The 17,965-nt window shown below is 36.8% G+C and overlaps 1 protein-coding gene and 2 long non-coding RNA genes across 3 annotated transcripts; all 3 read left to right on the top strand.

Moving 5' to 3' along the window:
* The first annotated feature begins 1,631 nt into the window (after positions 1-1,631).
* LOC142556938 (uncharacterized) lies at positions 1,632-2,372 on the top strand. Its single transcript, XM_075668425.1, has 3 exons — positions 1,632-1,903; positions 2,018-2,194; positions 2,261-2,372. Exons 1-3 carry the CDS (start codon positions 1,722-1,724, stop codon positions 2,370-2,372), a joined length of 471 nt encoding a protein of 156 aa, XP_075524540.1. The 5' UTR covers positions 1,632-1,721.
* Positions 2,373-5,527: 3,155 nt separating this feature from the next.
* Positions 5,528-7,041, top strand: LOC142556442 (uncharacterized). Its single transcript, XR_012822614.1, has 3 exons — positions 5,528-6,508; positions 6,615-6,798; positions 6,914-7,041. It is a non-coding gene; the product is annotated as an uncharacterized LOC142556442 (long non-coding RNA).
* Positions 7,042-14,235: 7,194 nt separating this feature from the next.
* On the top strand, positions 14,236-17,369 carry LOC142504642 (uncharacterized). The gene is made up of 3 exons (XR_012804268.1): positions 14,236-16,691; positions 17,067-17,151; positions 17,251-17,369. It is a non-coding gene; the product is annotated as an uncharacterized LOC142504642 (long non-coding RNA).
* Positions 17,370-17,965: the final 596 nt, after the last annotated feature.

The following is a 17,965-nucleotide window of genomic DNA, read 5'->3' as shown; positions in this document are numbered from 1 at the left end:
AGCGACGGTTTGTAGTTAAAAACACGTCGATGATTTAATCAGCGACGGTTTTTCAAAAAGCCGTCGCTAATAGCGACGCTTTTTTCGCGCATATGCGCGCACACTTCAGCGCATATGCGCGAGTTCCTCTGTTCTCGCATCGTAGCTACTGGCCTCCTCACGCATATGCGCGCTACAGTAGCGCGCATATGCGCGAGGTCCTCTGCCTACCTCGCACATATGCGCGCATCGGTGTCGTGCATATGCGCAAGAGACACTGCCCTCACACATCAATTTTCGCATGTAATCACATTTCCAGTCACGGTTGGTTTTAAACCGTCGCCGATTTAGTCAGCGACGGACTTGTCAAAAACCGTCGCTAGTAGCAACGGATTTTTAGAAACCGTCGCTGAATAATATCGATTATATCATATTTCCTTCACAGACGAGCTCATTATATCCATCCACATTTTCTTTCAAAATTAACCCTAACACCACGCCGTTTCACGCACCGCCGTGGGCTTCGAACCACCAACACCACCGCCGTTCCACTCACCGAGAGGGAAGCAAAACACCACCACCACCACCGTTCAAAGCACTGAGTTAGTCCGGCACCAGTTTCCCGAGGTATGGTATTGATTGGAACGATAATTGGTTAATTTCTTGTTGTCGTACCTCTGTTGAGTTATTTATTGAAAATGGCCACCACCAACCTTATCAGAAGTTTGAAATACATGGTGTTAAGACTTTATAAGTCAAGTGTATTCTATGCGGCTCACGTGTTGACAGAATTAATGCAAGCGATTGGTAGGTCTTTCGATACTATAATTGATATATTGTTGTGTTCAAAGACTCAGTAGTCTATTGTCTTGTATTATCAAGAGCTACTAGTTGAGAAGTCCCTTTCTGTATGACTCAATAGTTTCTGATGAGGTTGGTGGTTGAGATACACACCATTTCTTTGGAGGTGCGTGTTGTTTTCTAAGGCCTTGGTTGTCCGTCTCTAGGTTCTTAATGTTCGGCATTGTCTAAAATATTTGTTGTCCCCTTCTTGTTAGGCATTGTCTAATTTTCGGTTTTTCTAACTTATATGCACTGTGTGTTGAGGACTGGACATGACGGTGTTTGTTAGTCATTGTCTCCGTCGAATTTTTTTGTTTTTCTAACTTATATGCATCTGTGTAGTCTTCTTTCGTTTGTTAGTCAATAGGTAGTCTTCTTTCGTTTTTTTTGCGCTCAAAAAATTAAATTAAAATGACATTATAAAAATATATCATGTCTTTTTGTTCTTGAAAGGGGAAAAAATGTCACCTGACTGTAAAAGAACGCGAAAACGTGGTGGCTTATGGCACAATAATATCAGAAGGAGGTCCAAATGTTATGATTCACCATGTTCCACTTGGGGAAGAGAACTTCAAGGTATCTATTGATGTTGTCTTAGATGAAAAAGCACAGTTTCCGATCCCAATTAAGTTTGGACCAACAATCATCAATGATGCTGTTAGAGTCATTGTTGGTTGGCCTAAAGAGTTGGTTATTTGTCCAACGACAAAGGTACTTTCGATTTTCATTTGACTTTGTGTTTGCAACTGTCAGATATGTTGCTCAAACAATGTTTTATTTTAAAATACTTGTATGAATTATATTTTAAATTGTAGAGGAAGGGGAAACCTCAATCATTTGTGCTTGCGGATGTTCCTGGTCAGCGCGAAAATTTCAAAGAAATTGAGAAAACATTACCCATGTCGTGCAAGTATATCTACTCTCATGTTGTTCGATTGCTGAATGAATCGGATACCATATGCATTGAGTTTGAGGACGCTATGTTTGGACGTCCTAAAAGCATACGGTTGCTAAGAGAAGATATCGTACGCTTTATGGAGATGAGGGAGATAGGTGCCAGACAAATTTTAGTTTACATGGGGTATATATAATGTCTAACTTACAATATTTGTGCATTTATATAATATTTTTTGTGGTACTTGTTCATATTTTGAAAATTTTCTAAACGATATATTTGTGCATCTATATCATGCAGTTATCTCTACAAAGATTTGAAGAAAAAAGAGAAGGCTGATTATTTTTCGTTTGTGGATCCCGGTAATATACCTACATGCCCGATTGGCACAGATGGCCGTGACTTATCACAACATATTGCTGATCAGTTGGAAGCAGTGTGTAGAGATAGCATCTGCCTCATCCTATACAACACTGGGTAAGAATTTAGTTATTTATAGATTTTTACTTCATGGTAGTCAATGCTGTAATTTCATTTTTTCAGGTACCATTGGATCTTGACAATCGTCAACGAAGATAAGAATATGATATATTTATTGGATTCAACATCTAACAGTTACCGAGATGATACATGGAAAACTATTGTGACAAAGTAAGTAGTAGCTTATGTTGATTTTGAATACATTAACTTATAAATATGCAAAAAAATTTCTTATTTTTTAAAATGTAGTGGGGTGAAGATGTACAATGCCTCCAAGGGTATTTCTAAAGAGCCAGGTTTTAAAATATTGACGGTATGTATCGTACTTATTTATGAATACATGAATTGGTAGTGGTTATTAATTAGATTGTGATTGTTGCATTAACTTTTCAATTCCATTATAGGGTAATCTGAAACAAAGTGGTTCGGTTGAGTGTGGATATTGTGTGATGAGGTACATGAAAGAGATAGTCGATTGCGATGATCCACAGTTGGAGAAGATGGTGAGTTTCTTCTTGGGATAAATTTGTTGATTGATTGAGATGAATTGTTGTCATTAAGATATATTTTATTGTTGAGATAATGTGTTGCCATTGGGATATATTTTATTGTTGAGATAATGTATTATTGTTGAGATAATGTGTTGCCATTGGGATATATTTTATTGTTGAGATAATTGCTTGAGATGAATTGTTGTCATTGTGATATATTTTATATTATTGATAAAAAAAGGAAATTTTGTTCCTGATTTTCATATCTTCTGTGTTGTAATCTTAAGCTTTTGTGTTTATTCTGTTTATTGCTGATATATGTTTTGGTTAAAATACTTTCTTTTCATTTGTTTTATTTGGTGGGTTGTTGGTTTTATCAAGAAATTTGAAGCCCAGAAATCATATACGGGAGTATGATTCTGGACTGTAAGTGTTGTCTTTTTTTCAAGATTCTTGTATCATTTCCAAATGGCACAAATTCAATCTGTTCTTACTTTTAAGTTGATTTCGCTACTTGAAACAAGAAGTTGGGTGGCTTCAGATTTTGTTGGAGTTTAAGGTGATCTGGTTTTGTCTTTTCCTGTTTTTTTGGTCTATATCTGTCATTATTGGTTCCCTCATATCGGATTGAACTCGAGACTCTTGTTGTCTGCGTTTATTGGTACATGCATCATGTTAATCATATCAAAATTGTCTCATATATTAATTCTTTTACGTTAATCCTCAAATTAATATGGTTTTAGTTTTTTGTGACAGCTTGTTCTTCGAAAAAAAATATGTTGTACATGGGAAATTCTTATAATTGTTTTTAAGCATGGGTTAATTATATTTGTGTTCCAAGATTAAGTTTTAATTTTCCTAGCTAGCTTGGCAGCTCATCTAGCCTTACGTTTTTTATGTTTTAATCATCCAGCCTTAAGTTTTTTATGTTTCAAATTTCAGTTTGCAGGATGCATCAAGAACCAATATTACACCCAATGTCAATATGACGAGGTTAAAAGTGAATGGAGTGAATTTGTTTACTCCTATGTAGGTGATTAGATGGATGGTGTATGTTGGGACAAATATTTTGTTTGTCATTGTGGATTTTTGGATATACTTTTGGTTTTGTGGATACGTTTTTTGGGTTACTTGTGGATTGATGAATATGTAATTGTGGATTCGTGGATATTAATAATTTTTAGATGGATAATTTATGAGTTTAATTATATTAGTGTATTAAGTCATATATTGCGAAGTCTTTTTTTAACAATTACTTCATCAAAATAAAAAAAAATGAAGTGTAATAGGTAAATTACTTCGTTGTTATTTGCAAATTGTGAAGTTGCATAATATTAAATACTTCGTCAATAAGAAATCAGACGAAGTGATAGAATTAATTTAATTCAACATTGTTCTGTTAAAGCGAAGTTGTTTTGCGCAATTACTTCATCAAAATACAAATTACTGAAGTCTTTCGAACCACTTACTTCGTCACTAAATGTAAATTGTGAAGTAAAATAATATAAAATACTTCAACAAATAGGATAAATGCTGAAGTTATAGATTATATTTACTTCCACAAATAGGATAAATTGTGAAGTTGTTTGTGTCTATTACCTCATCAAAATACATAACTACGAGGTCTTTCAGATTAATTACTTCGTCGATTATTGTAAATAATGAAGTAAAATATTATAAACTACTTCGCTAAATAATAATTAAGACGAAGTTATATATAATATATAACTTCATTATTTACAATAATCGATGAAGTAAAACACATTTCTTACTTCGGCACCGGTTCAATTCTGGACCGATTTTCCTCCGAAAACCGGCCAAAGACTTCAGTATTTTCAATCATACAACTTCGGTTATTATGCGAAGTAAAAGGTACATCTATTACTTCACGTCCATATACTTCGGCAATTAACTACCTTATTACTTCATTGAATACGCGAAGTAAAAAGCGATTTTTCTACTAGTGGATGTGACTACAGTGCGACAAACATGTCGCTCGGAGCCAATATTTTTTTCATACTTTGACATCAAATTACGACCGTGGAAGTTCTAGCACACGTCTACCAAGGCCAAATTCTATTCATCAAGGGTATTCTACTATATCCAAATAAATAGTCGATTGAATATATATGTTTTACACTTTTATCCATTATCAATGGGTTCAAATAAAAAAATAATTTAATCAAAATATGTTGACTTAATTGGTTTTAAATTGCTAAATACTTGATTCATCAAATTTTTATATTTGTGACATACATGTGTATTTTTTATTGAAAAAAAAATATTTTATTGCTTCTGCCATCAATTTTCTCTCTCACGTTATACATTTAATATTTAATGACTTCAATGAGGGTCCATCAACTAGGTGATTGATTTTTTTTGTTTTAAATGTCAACATTTTTTTCATAAATATTTAATCATTTAAATGTTTCAGAGGTTAATTCAAAAATTAAACAGGAAGCATCCTACATTAAATATATTTTTAAACATGTAAAACTAAATTTGAACACATTGTTTATTTTTAAATGTTTTATTTCATAGTTTTGTACAACAAAAATTAATTTATTTAAAATAAATACTCATATTTTTAAAAAATTAATATAAATAATAAAGATATTATTTCAAAATATGGTATATTTTTTTAACGTAAAATATGAATTATCTGACTTTTTTATTATAGCTTATCTGCATTTCATAATTTCATTTAACATATAGGAGAAAAAAATTTTGAAATTTTTGCAATATACAGTATACTTCGTCATATATTTGGAAAATGGGTTACTTTAAAAAACAAAGTTTACAAATAGTTTAAAATAATAAATTTCCACTATATAATTTATTGGTTCACTCTTCTAGCAACAACTCTTTTTAAAATTGTTAGTTTGAAGATTAATCTAAAATTTTTGCAGGAAACATTTTCAATGAAAACAATGTCACTACTAACATACAACGATATCCACGTCCTCGTCGATATCGTAACCTAGCAAGAAATTTCGGTGAAAGTGAGATAAATTATCGGTGGCAATTGTCTGACCCAAGAATTTGTATACATTGCCAAGCTCTACTGTTTCATGGTGAAACATCACAATTTTGCTGTAGAAATGGAAACACAAATTTCGATCATATCCCTTCTCCCCTTGAATTGCAAGAGTTGTATGATGCGGATAACAAGGAAGGCAGACAATTTCGACGGTTCATAAGGGCTTACAATCATGTTTTCTCTTTTACATCAATGGGAGTCAATATAGATGAGTCCTTAACAACCGGTACACGTGGAATTTACACATTTCGTGCCCAGGGATCAATATATCACTCGATTGGAAGTCTTCTACCAAATGAGAATTGTAGGCCACGGTACATGCAGATGTGGATTGTAGACACAGATCATGATATAGACAATAGACTTCATGAAAATCCAGAACTAAGGCGAGAATTGCTGCTTAAGATACAAAACATTCTTGATCAACACAATCCATTTGTCCAAGTGTTTCGACAAATTGGCAAATGTGAAGACATACCTAACTGTAGGCTCATCATCGAGCAACAAAAACCTAATGAACATCAATATAGTTTACCAACAACATCTCAAGTTGCAGCCGTCATTGTTGACAACGAATGTCAAGAAACTTTGAGCAGTCGAGATATTACTATACAAGGAATCGGTGGAAATCGTATCAGTATTTAAGATGTAGTTGGCTATTATGATCCTTTACAATATCCCCTCCTTTTGCCATATGGTACATATGGTTGGGACTTAAATAGCTGAAATATCAACGGTACCCGATTAACATGCTTAAATTACCATGCGTATATGCTATAGGTTAGTGAAAAAACATTGCACTTTATGCTTTATCTTTTTAATTAAAAAATGTTCAAACTTATATTTACATCAATTCTCATATAGTGTAAATTTTCTTCTTATCCAGATACGAGAAAATTCACCATATTTGATTCTTAGAGGAGGTCGTCTACTTCAACAATATGTGGTTGACAATTATGTAAAGATTGAAACACAAAGACTACGATGGATACGTTCAAATCAACGTGATATACGTTCAGAACTTTACCAAGGATTGCAAGATTGCTTACATGGAGGTGAAAATAATGCAGGTATAATAACTTAATGATTTTAATATTGTACGATAACTTAATGATTTGAATATTATTTTTCACACTATATGTTACAACTCACATCTTACACATATCTATCATATACATTATATAGGAAATGTTGGTACCAGAATCATTTTGCCATCATCTTTCGGTGGTAGCCCAGGTGATATGTACCAACGGTATCAAGATGCCATGACTTTGGTACAAACATATGGAAAACCAGATATAATGATTACAATGTGTAATGCCCGAGATCTTAGTTTGATACTTTTGAGTTATCTCATATTATGAATAAGGGAATGGAAGAACAGACATGGAGAGACGACGTTGCAATTCGAGTTTTGGGGGTACAGTAGAGACACCGCACCCGCGCCATAAAAGTGACCGCACCTGCGGTGTTGGGACAGAGAGGGCAACGCACCCGCGGTCCAAAAGCCATCGCACCCGCGGTCGTTCCTTCTGAATTTGTGGAAGTGATCCAGTACGCTCAGCGCACCGCGGTGCAGAGTGAGCGCACCCGCGGTGTGACGTGCAGAATAAAGAATGAAACATGTGTCTTCACCATGCAAGATATATATATGAATTGTCTTCATTTCCTTCATTTTTAGCAGCCAAGGACCGAGAGCAAGTACAGAAATTCCTTCAAGCTTCAAGATGTATTAACAATTTGGTTGTGCAATATCTAACCATCCGATTTTGAATCCGAGCTTAGATTCTTGCTCCTTACAACATAGGCTTCTAAAGGATGTAAGTTTTGTTATGTTCTTACTTTAATTGAAATAGCATGTTGGGGAAATCAGATTTTGAGCTATATGATGTGTTCTTAATATGTTGAGATAAGTAGAATCGAAACCGGATCAAAGAACGGATATCATATGCTATCGTTTCATTTTCCAGCATGTGTTGAATTGATAATATGCAGATTTTGAGATTTTGATGTATAGATTGTGATGGATATGAGCTGATGATATAATTCTTGAGTTGGTATTATCGGTATATAGAGACTAAGCCGTTACGCCGTCGAAAGTTATTGAAATTCCATATTGATCTACACACATATCCTACCTTGAGTTGGAGATTGATATGGTACATGATATATATGTTATTTCAGATTGGTATCGACAGATTTGATATCGAGATTTCAAGACTTTGACTTGTTGAACCGAGACTACGACGAGAAAAGTATAATTCAATGTTTCATTGGGAAGATATAACTCGAATCAGATCCGGTTTGAGTTTCCCATAAATCACATACTAGATTTCTATACCTTGTTATGTTGTGTTTTATATTGATTTATATACAAGCATTGAGATAGGATGTTCGGTGGTATCGAGGCATAGGAGAAGATCGACTCCGATTGTAGATATTTGATACAGACAGGGCCGAAGTCTAGGAATAAGACGTACCGCCACCCCGATTGGGAGAGTAGGTGGGAGACTTGTTACGTCATATTCACACCGAGATCCCTAGACTTAGATACGAGTCGAGTCAAGGATATGAGTTTGATTTAAATTGCTTGCCTTATATTAATTATGTTTCATAGACTATGGGACGTATTGCTATGGATTATATTCATGATAGGATATTCATGATTGATATTGTGTATATGCATGTGTATATGTTTTATACTGGGATTTGTTTTCACCGGAGTTTCCGGCTGTTGTTGTGTCTGTATGTGTGCATGACAACAGATGGGACAGGATCAGGGTCGAGACAAAGATGAGAGAACGAGATAGCGTGGCGATTTCGGGCGTAGAAGACAGCTAGATGTTCTACTTGTACTATGTAGTTTGTTAAGAGCACTGTTTGTATAAACGAAGTAGAACAAGACATGTACTTACGTCTGTTGAAATAAAATAGAGTTAACCTTGATATATGATTTATATACAGTGGTTTTTGATATTAAAAGCAAAATTTTGACCCACATTTTCTAACAAAGATCCAATTAATCCCAAAAACTAGTGTGTCAGAGCCCGGGTCCTCACAACAGGTGGTATCAAAGCCGTAGGTTCTGTAGACTGAAATAGAAGTGAATGAGCGGGGTAGATCGAGTTGTCTTCCTTGGTTTTATTGTGCTAGCATGATTTATTGCTTTCCCTATTACATGTTGTATTGTTATCTGAGTTGATTACATCATGTAATTGCAAAGACTGAATCAAAACCGATTCTGGATCAGAGGTATATGATCAGAGGAGGACTGAGACAGATTGTATAAATTGTGTACTAATCCGTTTGATAATCAGATATGCCTCCTTGACGAGTACGCATCCAGTAGCAGGTCAGGCACCAGAACAGGGCAGTACATCCAATGATCCGATGGATGTGACCGCTACACCGATGGAGACTTTGCTAAAGAGGTTTCAGGCGTTTCGACCACCGACACTGAAGGGCACAGAAAATTCAGTTGAGTGTGAAAGTTGGCTCGATGACATCGAGATGCTATTTGAGTCTCTTGACTACACTGACGAGGGACGAGTTAAACTTATTGGGCATCAACTGCAAGAAGTTGCAAAGAAATGGTGGCTTACAACGAAGAAAGCATTGGAGCATCGTGGCACAGAGATCATTTGGAAAGTTTTTAAAGCAGAGTTCTATAAACGGTTCTTTCCCGTGTCCTACCGAAAGGATAAAGGTGCTGAGTTTGCCAATTTGAAACAGGGACAGTTAAACATCGAAGAATATGTGGCAAAGTTTTCGACATTGCTTCGATTTGCTCCTCACGTGGCAGAAAATGACGAGGCCATTGCAGATCAGTTTATCAATGGCTTGAATCCTGATATCTTTACGTTGGTGAATACCGGTAGACCCAATAACTTTGTAGATGCCTTGAACCGTGCCAAGGGGTAGAAGCTGGATTGCTTAGGCAACGAAGCACTTCCTATGTCGCTCCGACTTCGAGACCGCCACATCCCTCAGTTCAACCCCCTCCCAGATTTAAAGCGGTGGTAGTAGCAGCGGGAGGAAAGACCAATTGAAAGTGAAAGGCAAACAGTTCAAGAGATCAGGTAGCAGTTCGTCAAGCTCCAGTGGATCCAGACAGAGAGGTCCTGGCCAGAGTACAGAATATACAGGTGTGTATTGCAGTTCTTGTGGAGGCAGACATGCCACCTAGCAGTGTCAGGGTGTGATGGGTCGCTGCAATATCTGTAGACAACAGGGACACTTTGCCAGGGTCTGCCCACAGAAAGGGGTACAGCGATCTCAAGGTGCAGGGTCATCTGCATCAGCATCTCAGCCTGAGAGGCAAGCATCATCTGTTCATTCCTTTCAGCCGACACCTACACAGACCCAGCCCCGAGCCAAAGGTAGCCAGACAGTGAGCCAACCTCCCAGACAGTAGGCTCGAGTCTTTGTACTCACAGAAGAGCAGGCCCAAGATGCACCAGACGATGTGATAGCAGGTAACTATTTTCTTTGTGGTTATCCTGCTTATGTATTGATAGATACAGGTGCATCTCATACCTTCATTTCTGAGCGTTTTGCATTATTGCATGCTTTACCTGTCGAGTCATTATCTGCCGTAGTATCGATTTCTTCTCCTTTGGGGAGTGGTTTGATATCAGTGACATCGGTTAGACATTGCATGCTAAAATTCGAGGGTCACGAGATTGACTTAGATTGCATTGTGCTTGGGTTGTCTGATTTTGATTGTATTGTCGGTATCGATATGTTAACCAAGTACAGAGCCACTGTAGATTGTTTCCAGAAGATTTTCAGATTCAGACCAGAGATGGCTGATGAGTGAAAATTCTATGGTAAGGGTTCCAGAGCTCGGATTCCCTTGATATATGTGTTGTCTATGAGCCGATTGTTGCAGAAAGGAGCAGAGGGTTTCCTTGTATATTCAGTAGATGTACTGAAATTGAGCCCATCATTGGCAGATCTGCCAGTGGTATGCGAGTTTGCGGATGTATTGCCAGATGAGATCCCAGGGTTACCTCCAATCCGAGAGGTAGATTTCAGTATTGATCTCATTCCAGGTACCGTTCCTATATCTCGAGCTCCCTATAAAATGGCACCTATTGAATTGAAAGAATTGAAAGAACAGCTCGAAGATTTATTGGCCAAGGGTTACATTAGACCGAGTGTGTCTCCTTGGGGTGCTCCGGTACTATTTGTTCGGAAGAAAGATGGTTCGATGAGACTTTGCATCGATTATCGACAATTGAATAAGGCGACAGTAAAGAACAAATATCCCTTGCCTCGTATCGACGACTTATTTGATCAGTTGCAAGGATCCTCTATCTATTCCAAGATCGATCTGAGATCTGGATATCACCAGCTGAGAGTCCGAGATGTTGATATACCGAAGACAGCATTCCGAACCAGGTATGGACATTATGAGTTTATCGTCATGCCTTTCGGTTTAACGAATGCTCCAGCGGTGTTTTTGGGACTGACAGGATGAGTTTGTTATTGTTTTTATTGATGATATTTTGGTATATTCCAAGAGTATGATTGAGCATGTCGAACACTTAAGAACTGTGTTGCAAACGCTGAGAAATGAGAAACTATATGCTAAACTGTCAAAATGTGAGTTTTGGCTGAGACAGGTTGTCTTTTTGGGGCATATCATATCTGGAGACGGTATTTCTGTTGATCCAAGTAAAGTTGAAGCTGTAATTAGTTGGCCTAGACCGACTTCTGTACCAGAGATACGCAGTTTCATGGGTTTGGCAGGGTACTATCAACGATTTATTAAAGATTTGTCCAGTATCGCGAAGCCGATTACCCAGTTGATATAGAAGAATGCGCCATTTGTGTGGTCTGAAGCCTGTGAGTCTAGCTTCTTGGAGTTAAAGAGACGATTGACCAGTGCTCCTGTATTGACTATCCCTTCAGGTACTGGTGATTTTGTTGTATATTGTGATGCATCCCACAGAGGGCTAGGATGTATTCTTATGCAGCGAGGACATGTGATTGCATATGCCTCGAGACAGTTGAAGCCTCACGAGACACGTTACCCAATTCATGATCTTGAATTGGCAGCCATTGTGTTTGCACTGAAGATATGGCGACACTATCTTTATGGCGAGAAGTTTGAAATCTATTCTGAACACAAGAGCTTGAAATACCTGTTTTCGCAGTCATAATTGAATATGAGACAGTGTAGATGGCTCGATTTGTTGAAAGATTTTGATTGTGAAATCAAGTACTATCCAGGGAAGTCTAATGCAGCAGCGGATGCCTTGAGGAGAAAGGTATGTGCTTTATCTTTGTCGACGATAGGTATTTCGAATTTGATTGAAGAGTGCTGTTTGTCTGGATTATCATTTGATACAGATAGTAGACCATTGAGAATTGCTACGATTCAAGTGGAACCAGATTTGATTGTTCGCATTAAAGAAGCACAGAATAATGATCAGAATGTTCAGAAGTCGATTGAGATGGTCAGAACCGGACATCAGTCAGAGTATCAGGTACATGATCATGTTTTGTATGTGAATAACCGTCTTGTAGTGCCAGATGTTTCAGATTTGAGACAACAGATTTTATCAGAAGCGCACTGTAGTCGGTTCAGTATTCATCCTGGTGGCAGAAAGATGTACAACAATCTAAAGATATAGTTTTGGTGGAACAAGATGAAATCAGACATTGCAGAGTTTGTATCTAAGTGCTTGAATTGCCAACAGGTGAAAGCTGAGCGGAAGAAACCCGGAGGTTTACTTCAGAGTCTATCTATTCCTGAATAGAAATGGGATCACATTTCCATGGATTTTTTTACGAAGTTACCACGATCATCCCGGGGTTGCGATGCGATTTGGGTCGTGATTGACAGATTGACGAAATCAGCATGCTTTATTCCGTACCGAATGACGTACCGACATGATCAGATGGCAGGGATATATGTCAGAGAAGTGGTCAGATTGCATGGTGTGCCGAAATCTTTCGTATCAGATCGTGATCCCCGATTTACCTCACATTTCTGGCACAGTTTGCAGCAGACTTTAGATACGACACTGCACCTGAGTACTGCATATCATCCTCAGACTGACAGACAGTCAGAGCGGACTATCCAGACATTGGAGGATATGCTGAGAGCTGTATTGCTAGATTTTGGCACTAGTTGGCAAGATTCACTACATCTTTGTGAATTCTCGTACAAGAACAGCTATCAGACGAGCATTGAGATGGCACCGTTTGAAGCATTATATGGCAAGAAGTGCTGATCTCCTCTGTATTGGGATGATATATCTGAAGTACCAGAACTTGGACCTGATATGATCCAAGAAATGACTGAGAAAGTTAAAGTGATCCAGAAAAAAATGAAGACAGCGCAGGATAGGCAAGCCAAGTACGCAAATGTACGTCGTCGACCGTTAGTATTTGAACAGGGAGACAGAGTATTTTTGAAGATTTTTCCATTCAGAGGTATTGTCAGATTTGGCAAACGTGGGAAATTGTCTCCTAGATACATCGGTCCGTACGAGATTCTTGAAAAGATTGGTGATCATGCATATCGACTTGCTCTTCCTCCTTCTCTATCTGGGATACATGATGTCTTTCATGTATCAATGCTACGTAGATATATGCCTGATGTTTCTCATGTAATTCAGCTTGATGAAGCAGAGCTTGACGACACTTTGAGTTATATTGAACATCCAATTCAGATTCTTGATTGGAAATAAAAACAGCTAAGAACGAAGACTATTCCGCTAGTGAAAGTCCAGTGGAGTCGTCATGGCACTGAAGAAGCGACTTGGGAGACAGAATCAGAGATGAGACAGAGATATCCAGAGTTATTTCCATGACGTGAGTATTTATTCAGCTTTTGATTATATTGCTTCTTTTACCTATTTTGATTGATTGCTTGCGAGTTCGAGGATGAACTCATATCTAAGAGGGGGAAAAATGTAATGCCCGAGATCTTAGTTATACTTTTGAGTTATCTCATATTATGAATAAGGGAATGGAAGAACAGACATGGAGAGGCGACGTTGCAATTCGAGTTTTGGGGGTACAGTAGAGACAACGCACCCGCGTCATAAAAGTGACCGCACCTGCGGTGTTGGGACGGAGAGGGCAACGCACCCGCGGTCCAAAAGCCAGCGCACCAGCGATCGTTCCTTCTGAATTTGTGGAAGTGATCCAGTACGCTCAGCGCACCCGCGGTGCAGAGTGAGCACACCCGCGGTGTGACGTGCAGAATAAAGAATGAAACATGTGTCTTCACCATGCAAGATATATATATGAATTGTCTTCATTTCCTTCATTTTCGGCAGCCAAGGACCGAGAGCAAGTACAGAAATTCCTTCAAGCTTCAGTTGTCCACCATATGATACATGGGCCCTGTGGATCGATGAATCCTAATTGTCCATGCATGGTAAATGATAAATGCAAGAAGAACTTTCCAAATCCATTTGAGGAATACACATCTCGAGGGAATGATTCATACCCTTTGTATCGAAGACATGAAGGTGGCCAAGTATCAATTCCCAAAAATGACGATGTTTTCATTGATAATGGTTGGGTTGTCCCTTACAATCCCTGGCTTTTATTAAAATATGATTTTCATATTAATGTTGAAGTATATGGAGGGATTAAGTGTGTCAAGTACATATACAAGTACATCCATAAAGGTCCTGATCGGGTCGCACTAGAGTTACGAAATGGACAAAATTGTGATGAAATCCAACACTACGTGGATGGAAGGTGGATTTGTGTGCCTGAAGCATTGTGGCGAATTTTCTTATTTGAGTTCAGTAGGATGTATCCTTCAGTCATTAGGTTACAACTACATACACCAAACCACTATTTGATTTATTTGGACCCCCAACAACGCGTAAGTGATCTACTTGCAGATGATGACAACTCGAAGACTATGCTTACAGAATTTTTCAAAATAAATTGTGATCCTGACTTGACTGGAAAGTATTTATATCGAGAATTTCCACAATATTACACATGGATAAAATCTGAAAAAAATGGATTCGTCGAAGACGCAACAATAAAGTGGTTGGAAGAGTATATGTTGTGTCGCCATCTGAAGGTGAGAGGTTTAATCTTCGTATACTTTTAAATCATGTCAGGGGTCCGACATCTTTTGAAGATCTGATGACTGTGAATGGGATAACATATTCAACATTTAAGGAGTCTGCTCAAATGAGAGGACTTCTCAAACAGGATGATTATGTAATACAATGTCTGCAAGAAGCACGCTCTGTTAGAATGCCATCTTCATTGAGAAGGTTATTTGTATCCATACTGGTGTTCTGTCAACTAACAATAGTTCGAGAACTCTGGGATGAGTTCCATCCTAGCATGTGTGAAGATTATGGCAGAGAAATTTCATCAAGTAACTTAATCATAAATAAGTTATTGCTTGAGATACGAAGGTTGTTGCATCAATACAAGATGAAACTTGATGATTTTGATTTGCCATCAATAAGTGCTGAGTTTTTAGAAGACGAACCACTACCAAGAATAATTGAGGATGAGCTTTCTTATCATATTTCTGATGATGATTTGAGATCTATTGAACATTTGAATGCTCAATAGAGGATTGCGTTTGACACCATCATAGAAAGTATTATGCATAACCAATCAAAACTTTTCTTTATTGATGGTCCTGTAGGCACTAGTAAGACTTTATTATACCGCTCAATGTTGGCACATTTAAGAAAAATGGGTAAAATAATAATTGCGGTAGCAACATCTAGAATAGCTGCGACATTGTTGCCAGGTGGAAGAACTGCACATTCACGTTTTCAAATTCCACTTAGACTAACCGCATCAACACTTTGCAAAATAAAAAAACAGACAGAACTTGCAGATCTAATAAGGCGTGCATCAGCTATAGCATGGGACGAGGCTCCAATGGCAAATCGCTATGCTTTTGAATCTGTCAGTAAGAGTTTCCAATATATTATGGAAAATCAAATAGCATTTGGAGGGAAGACAATGGTTTTTGGTGGCGATTTTCGACATGTGTTACCGTTGTTAAACGAGGGTCAAAGGCAGAACAAATTCTGCAAGTATTTCAAGGTCAACATTCTGGAATTGCGTAAAGATAATACAGCTTCATCAAAATATGAGATCTGCTCAATATATTGATTTCTCGCAATTTCTCTTGCGCGTAGGTGATGGATTGCAACATACTGTAAACCATGATTTCATAAAATTACCAGATTCAATTATCATACCATGGGAAGGTAAACATTCAATTCAAATGTTGATTGATTCTGTTTTTCCTAATATGATAAATCATGTTAATGATGAAAACTATATGGTTGATATAGCAATCATCACACCAAAAAATGTTGATGTGGACAATATTAATCAAATGCTGATTCTCAAGTTTCCTGGAAAGGAAAAAGAGTATACCTCTTGGGATAGTGTAGAAGACGACAATCACAACCTTTTTCAAGAAGAATTTTTGAATTCCCTTAGTCCAAGTGGTTTGCCACCGCATAAAATCATATTGAAAGTAGGAAGTCCCATCATGCTCTTGAGAAATATTGCGCCTGCACTTGGTCTATGCAATGGAACAAGATTAATATGTCGTAGTATTGGTAGAAATTTTATAGATGCTGAGATCGTAACAGATCCTCACAAAGGTACCAGATTCTTTCTACATAGAATGCCCTTAAAAAGTGAAGATAATTCTGGATTACCATTTGAGTTGACACGTCGACAGTTTCCCATAAGGCTTAGTTTTGCTTTGACAATAAACAAAGCACAAGGTCAAACAATCCCAAATATTGGCATATTTTTGCGTAACCATGTGTTCAGCCATGGTCAGCTATATGTGCACTTTCGAGAGGAGTCTCACAAAATTCTACAAAAATTTTGGTAAAAGACGGGAATTTAGAGCGTCAATCTCGTTTATTCACAAGAAACGTGGTTTTCAAAGACATGTTGCTACCTAATACAGAATGATAAAGTGTAAGTAAGTCAACTCTCTTTATTGTAAATTTCTTAAAAATACATTATGTAAATATTTACAAAAATCGTTAAATACATGATATATGCTTCAATCTTAGAATTTGGAGAATTCTAATAAATTCAATTTATCTCTATCTCTGTTTTCTAACCATGCTTTTATCTCTATCCATGTTTATCTATTTCTCATCCTACATCTTATCACGTCTCCCAAATAACCATTTTTGGCATGGATATTACAATTTTTATATTTATTAAATCATTTTTAAAAAGTACTTGGTTAGTTTCTAATGGATAAACATATTATTTATGATTTTCTGTTTGTTGGTTTAAGTTTATTTTTTTTGTTGGTTTTGACTTTGTGTTTTTTTCTCAAAAGCAGAAGAATACTGGTTACAAACAAATTATTTGTAGAAGTGTCATACTTAATTCAATGGATCAGATCTACTCGCCCCCAACTTCTTCTGGTTTGTTTTTAACAATGAATAAATTTATGATCTACGATTTATTATGTTGCTTTACATTAGTAATCATATCAAATTCGTTTGTTTGTTTTGATATTGCAGATGATGATGTATTTATTACGAGCTTCACTGTCTCATGATCTAATCTCTCGCATATTGTCAACATAATCAATAAATCATTAACTTAAGTCTTCTTAAATATTTTTTTATTATAATTTTTTAAGACAAATTTAAATTTTGGTTGGTAGATTAAACTAAAATATTTCAAGATCTAGCAGAGTTCCGATCTCAAAATCACCACTTTTATCTGGCATATTTGCATCTTTACTTATCTGGCATATTTGAATCGTTGCTACATATGTATTTAAACATGACGATTTATACATGGAAACCGTGGATGATGGAGGCAGGAATACAACCAATAGTCTCCATAAATAGCCAATGCCATAGCTTTTTAAAAATCTTAGTATTACAGTAATAAACTTGACCTTAGCATGGATTTACAAATTTATTATTTCCATTGTTCTATCTACTTAAATTGTTGATTTCTATTTCAACTTAAGCAAAACATAATATGTGTCTTCCGGAAATGATTTAATTCTACCATTATTGCTAGAATTTGTATTGTTCATCTTTATGAAATAATCTACTTAAAATATTTTGGTTTTTTTGGCAAATAAAAGGAGTTTGTCAATTTCTATTTTATTTTCCATGTATTTAGTGAAATCCTTGCAGTAGTTCATATATTGTTATGTCATGTCAATTTTTTATTGCACACTTTCATAGATTGCTTTATTTCTTTTGTAAGTCTGTGTTG

Source organism: Primulina tabacum, chromosome 9, assembly GCF_025594145.1.
Source record: "Primulina tabacum isolate GXHZ01 chromosome 9, ASM2559414v2, whole genome shotgun sequence".
Taxonomy (NCBI): Eukaryota; Viridiplantae; Streptophyta; class Magnoliopsida; order Lamiales; family Gesneriaceae; genus Primulina; species Primulina tabacum.
The sequence above is the reverse complement of the archived record's forward strand: the minus strand, read 5'-3'. Positions and strand labels throughout refer to the sequence as shown.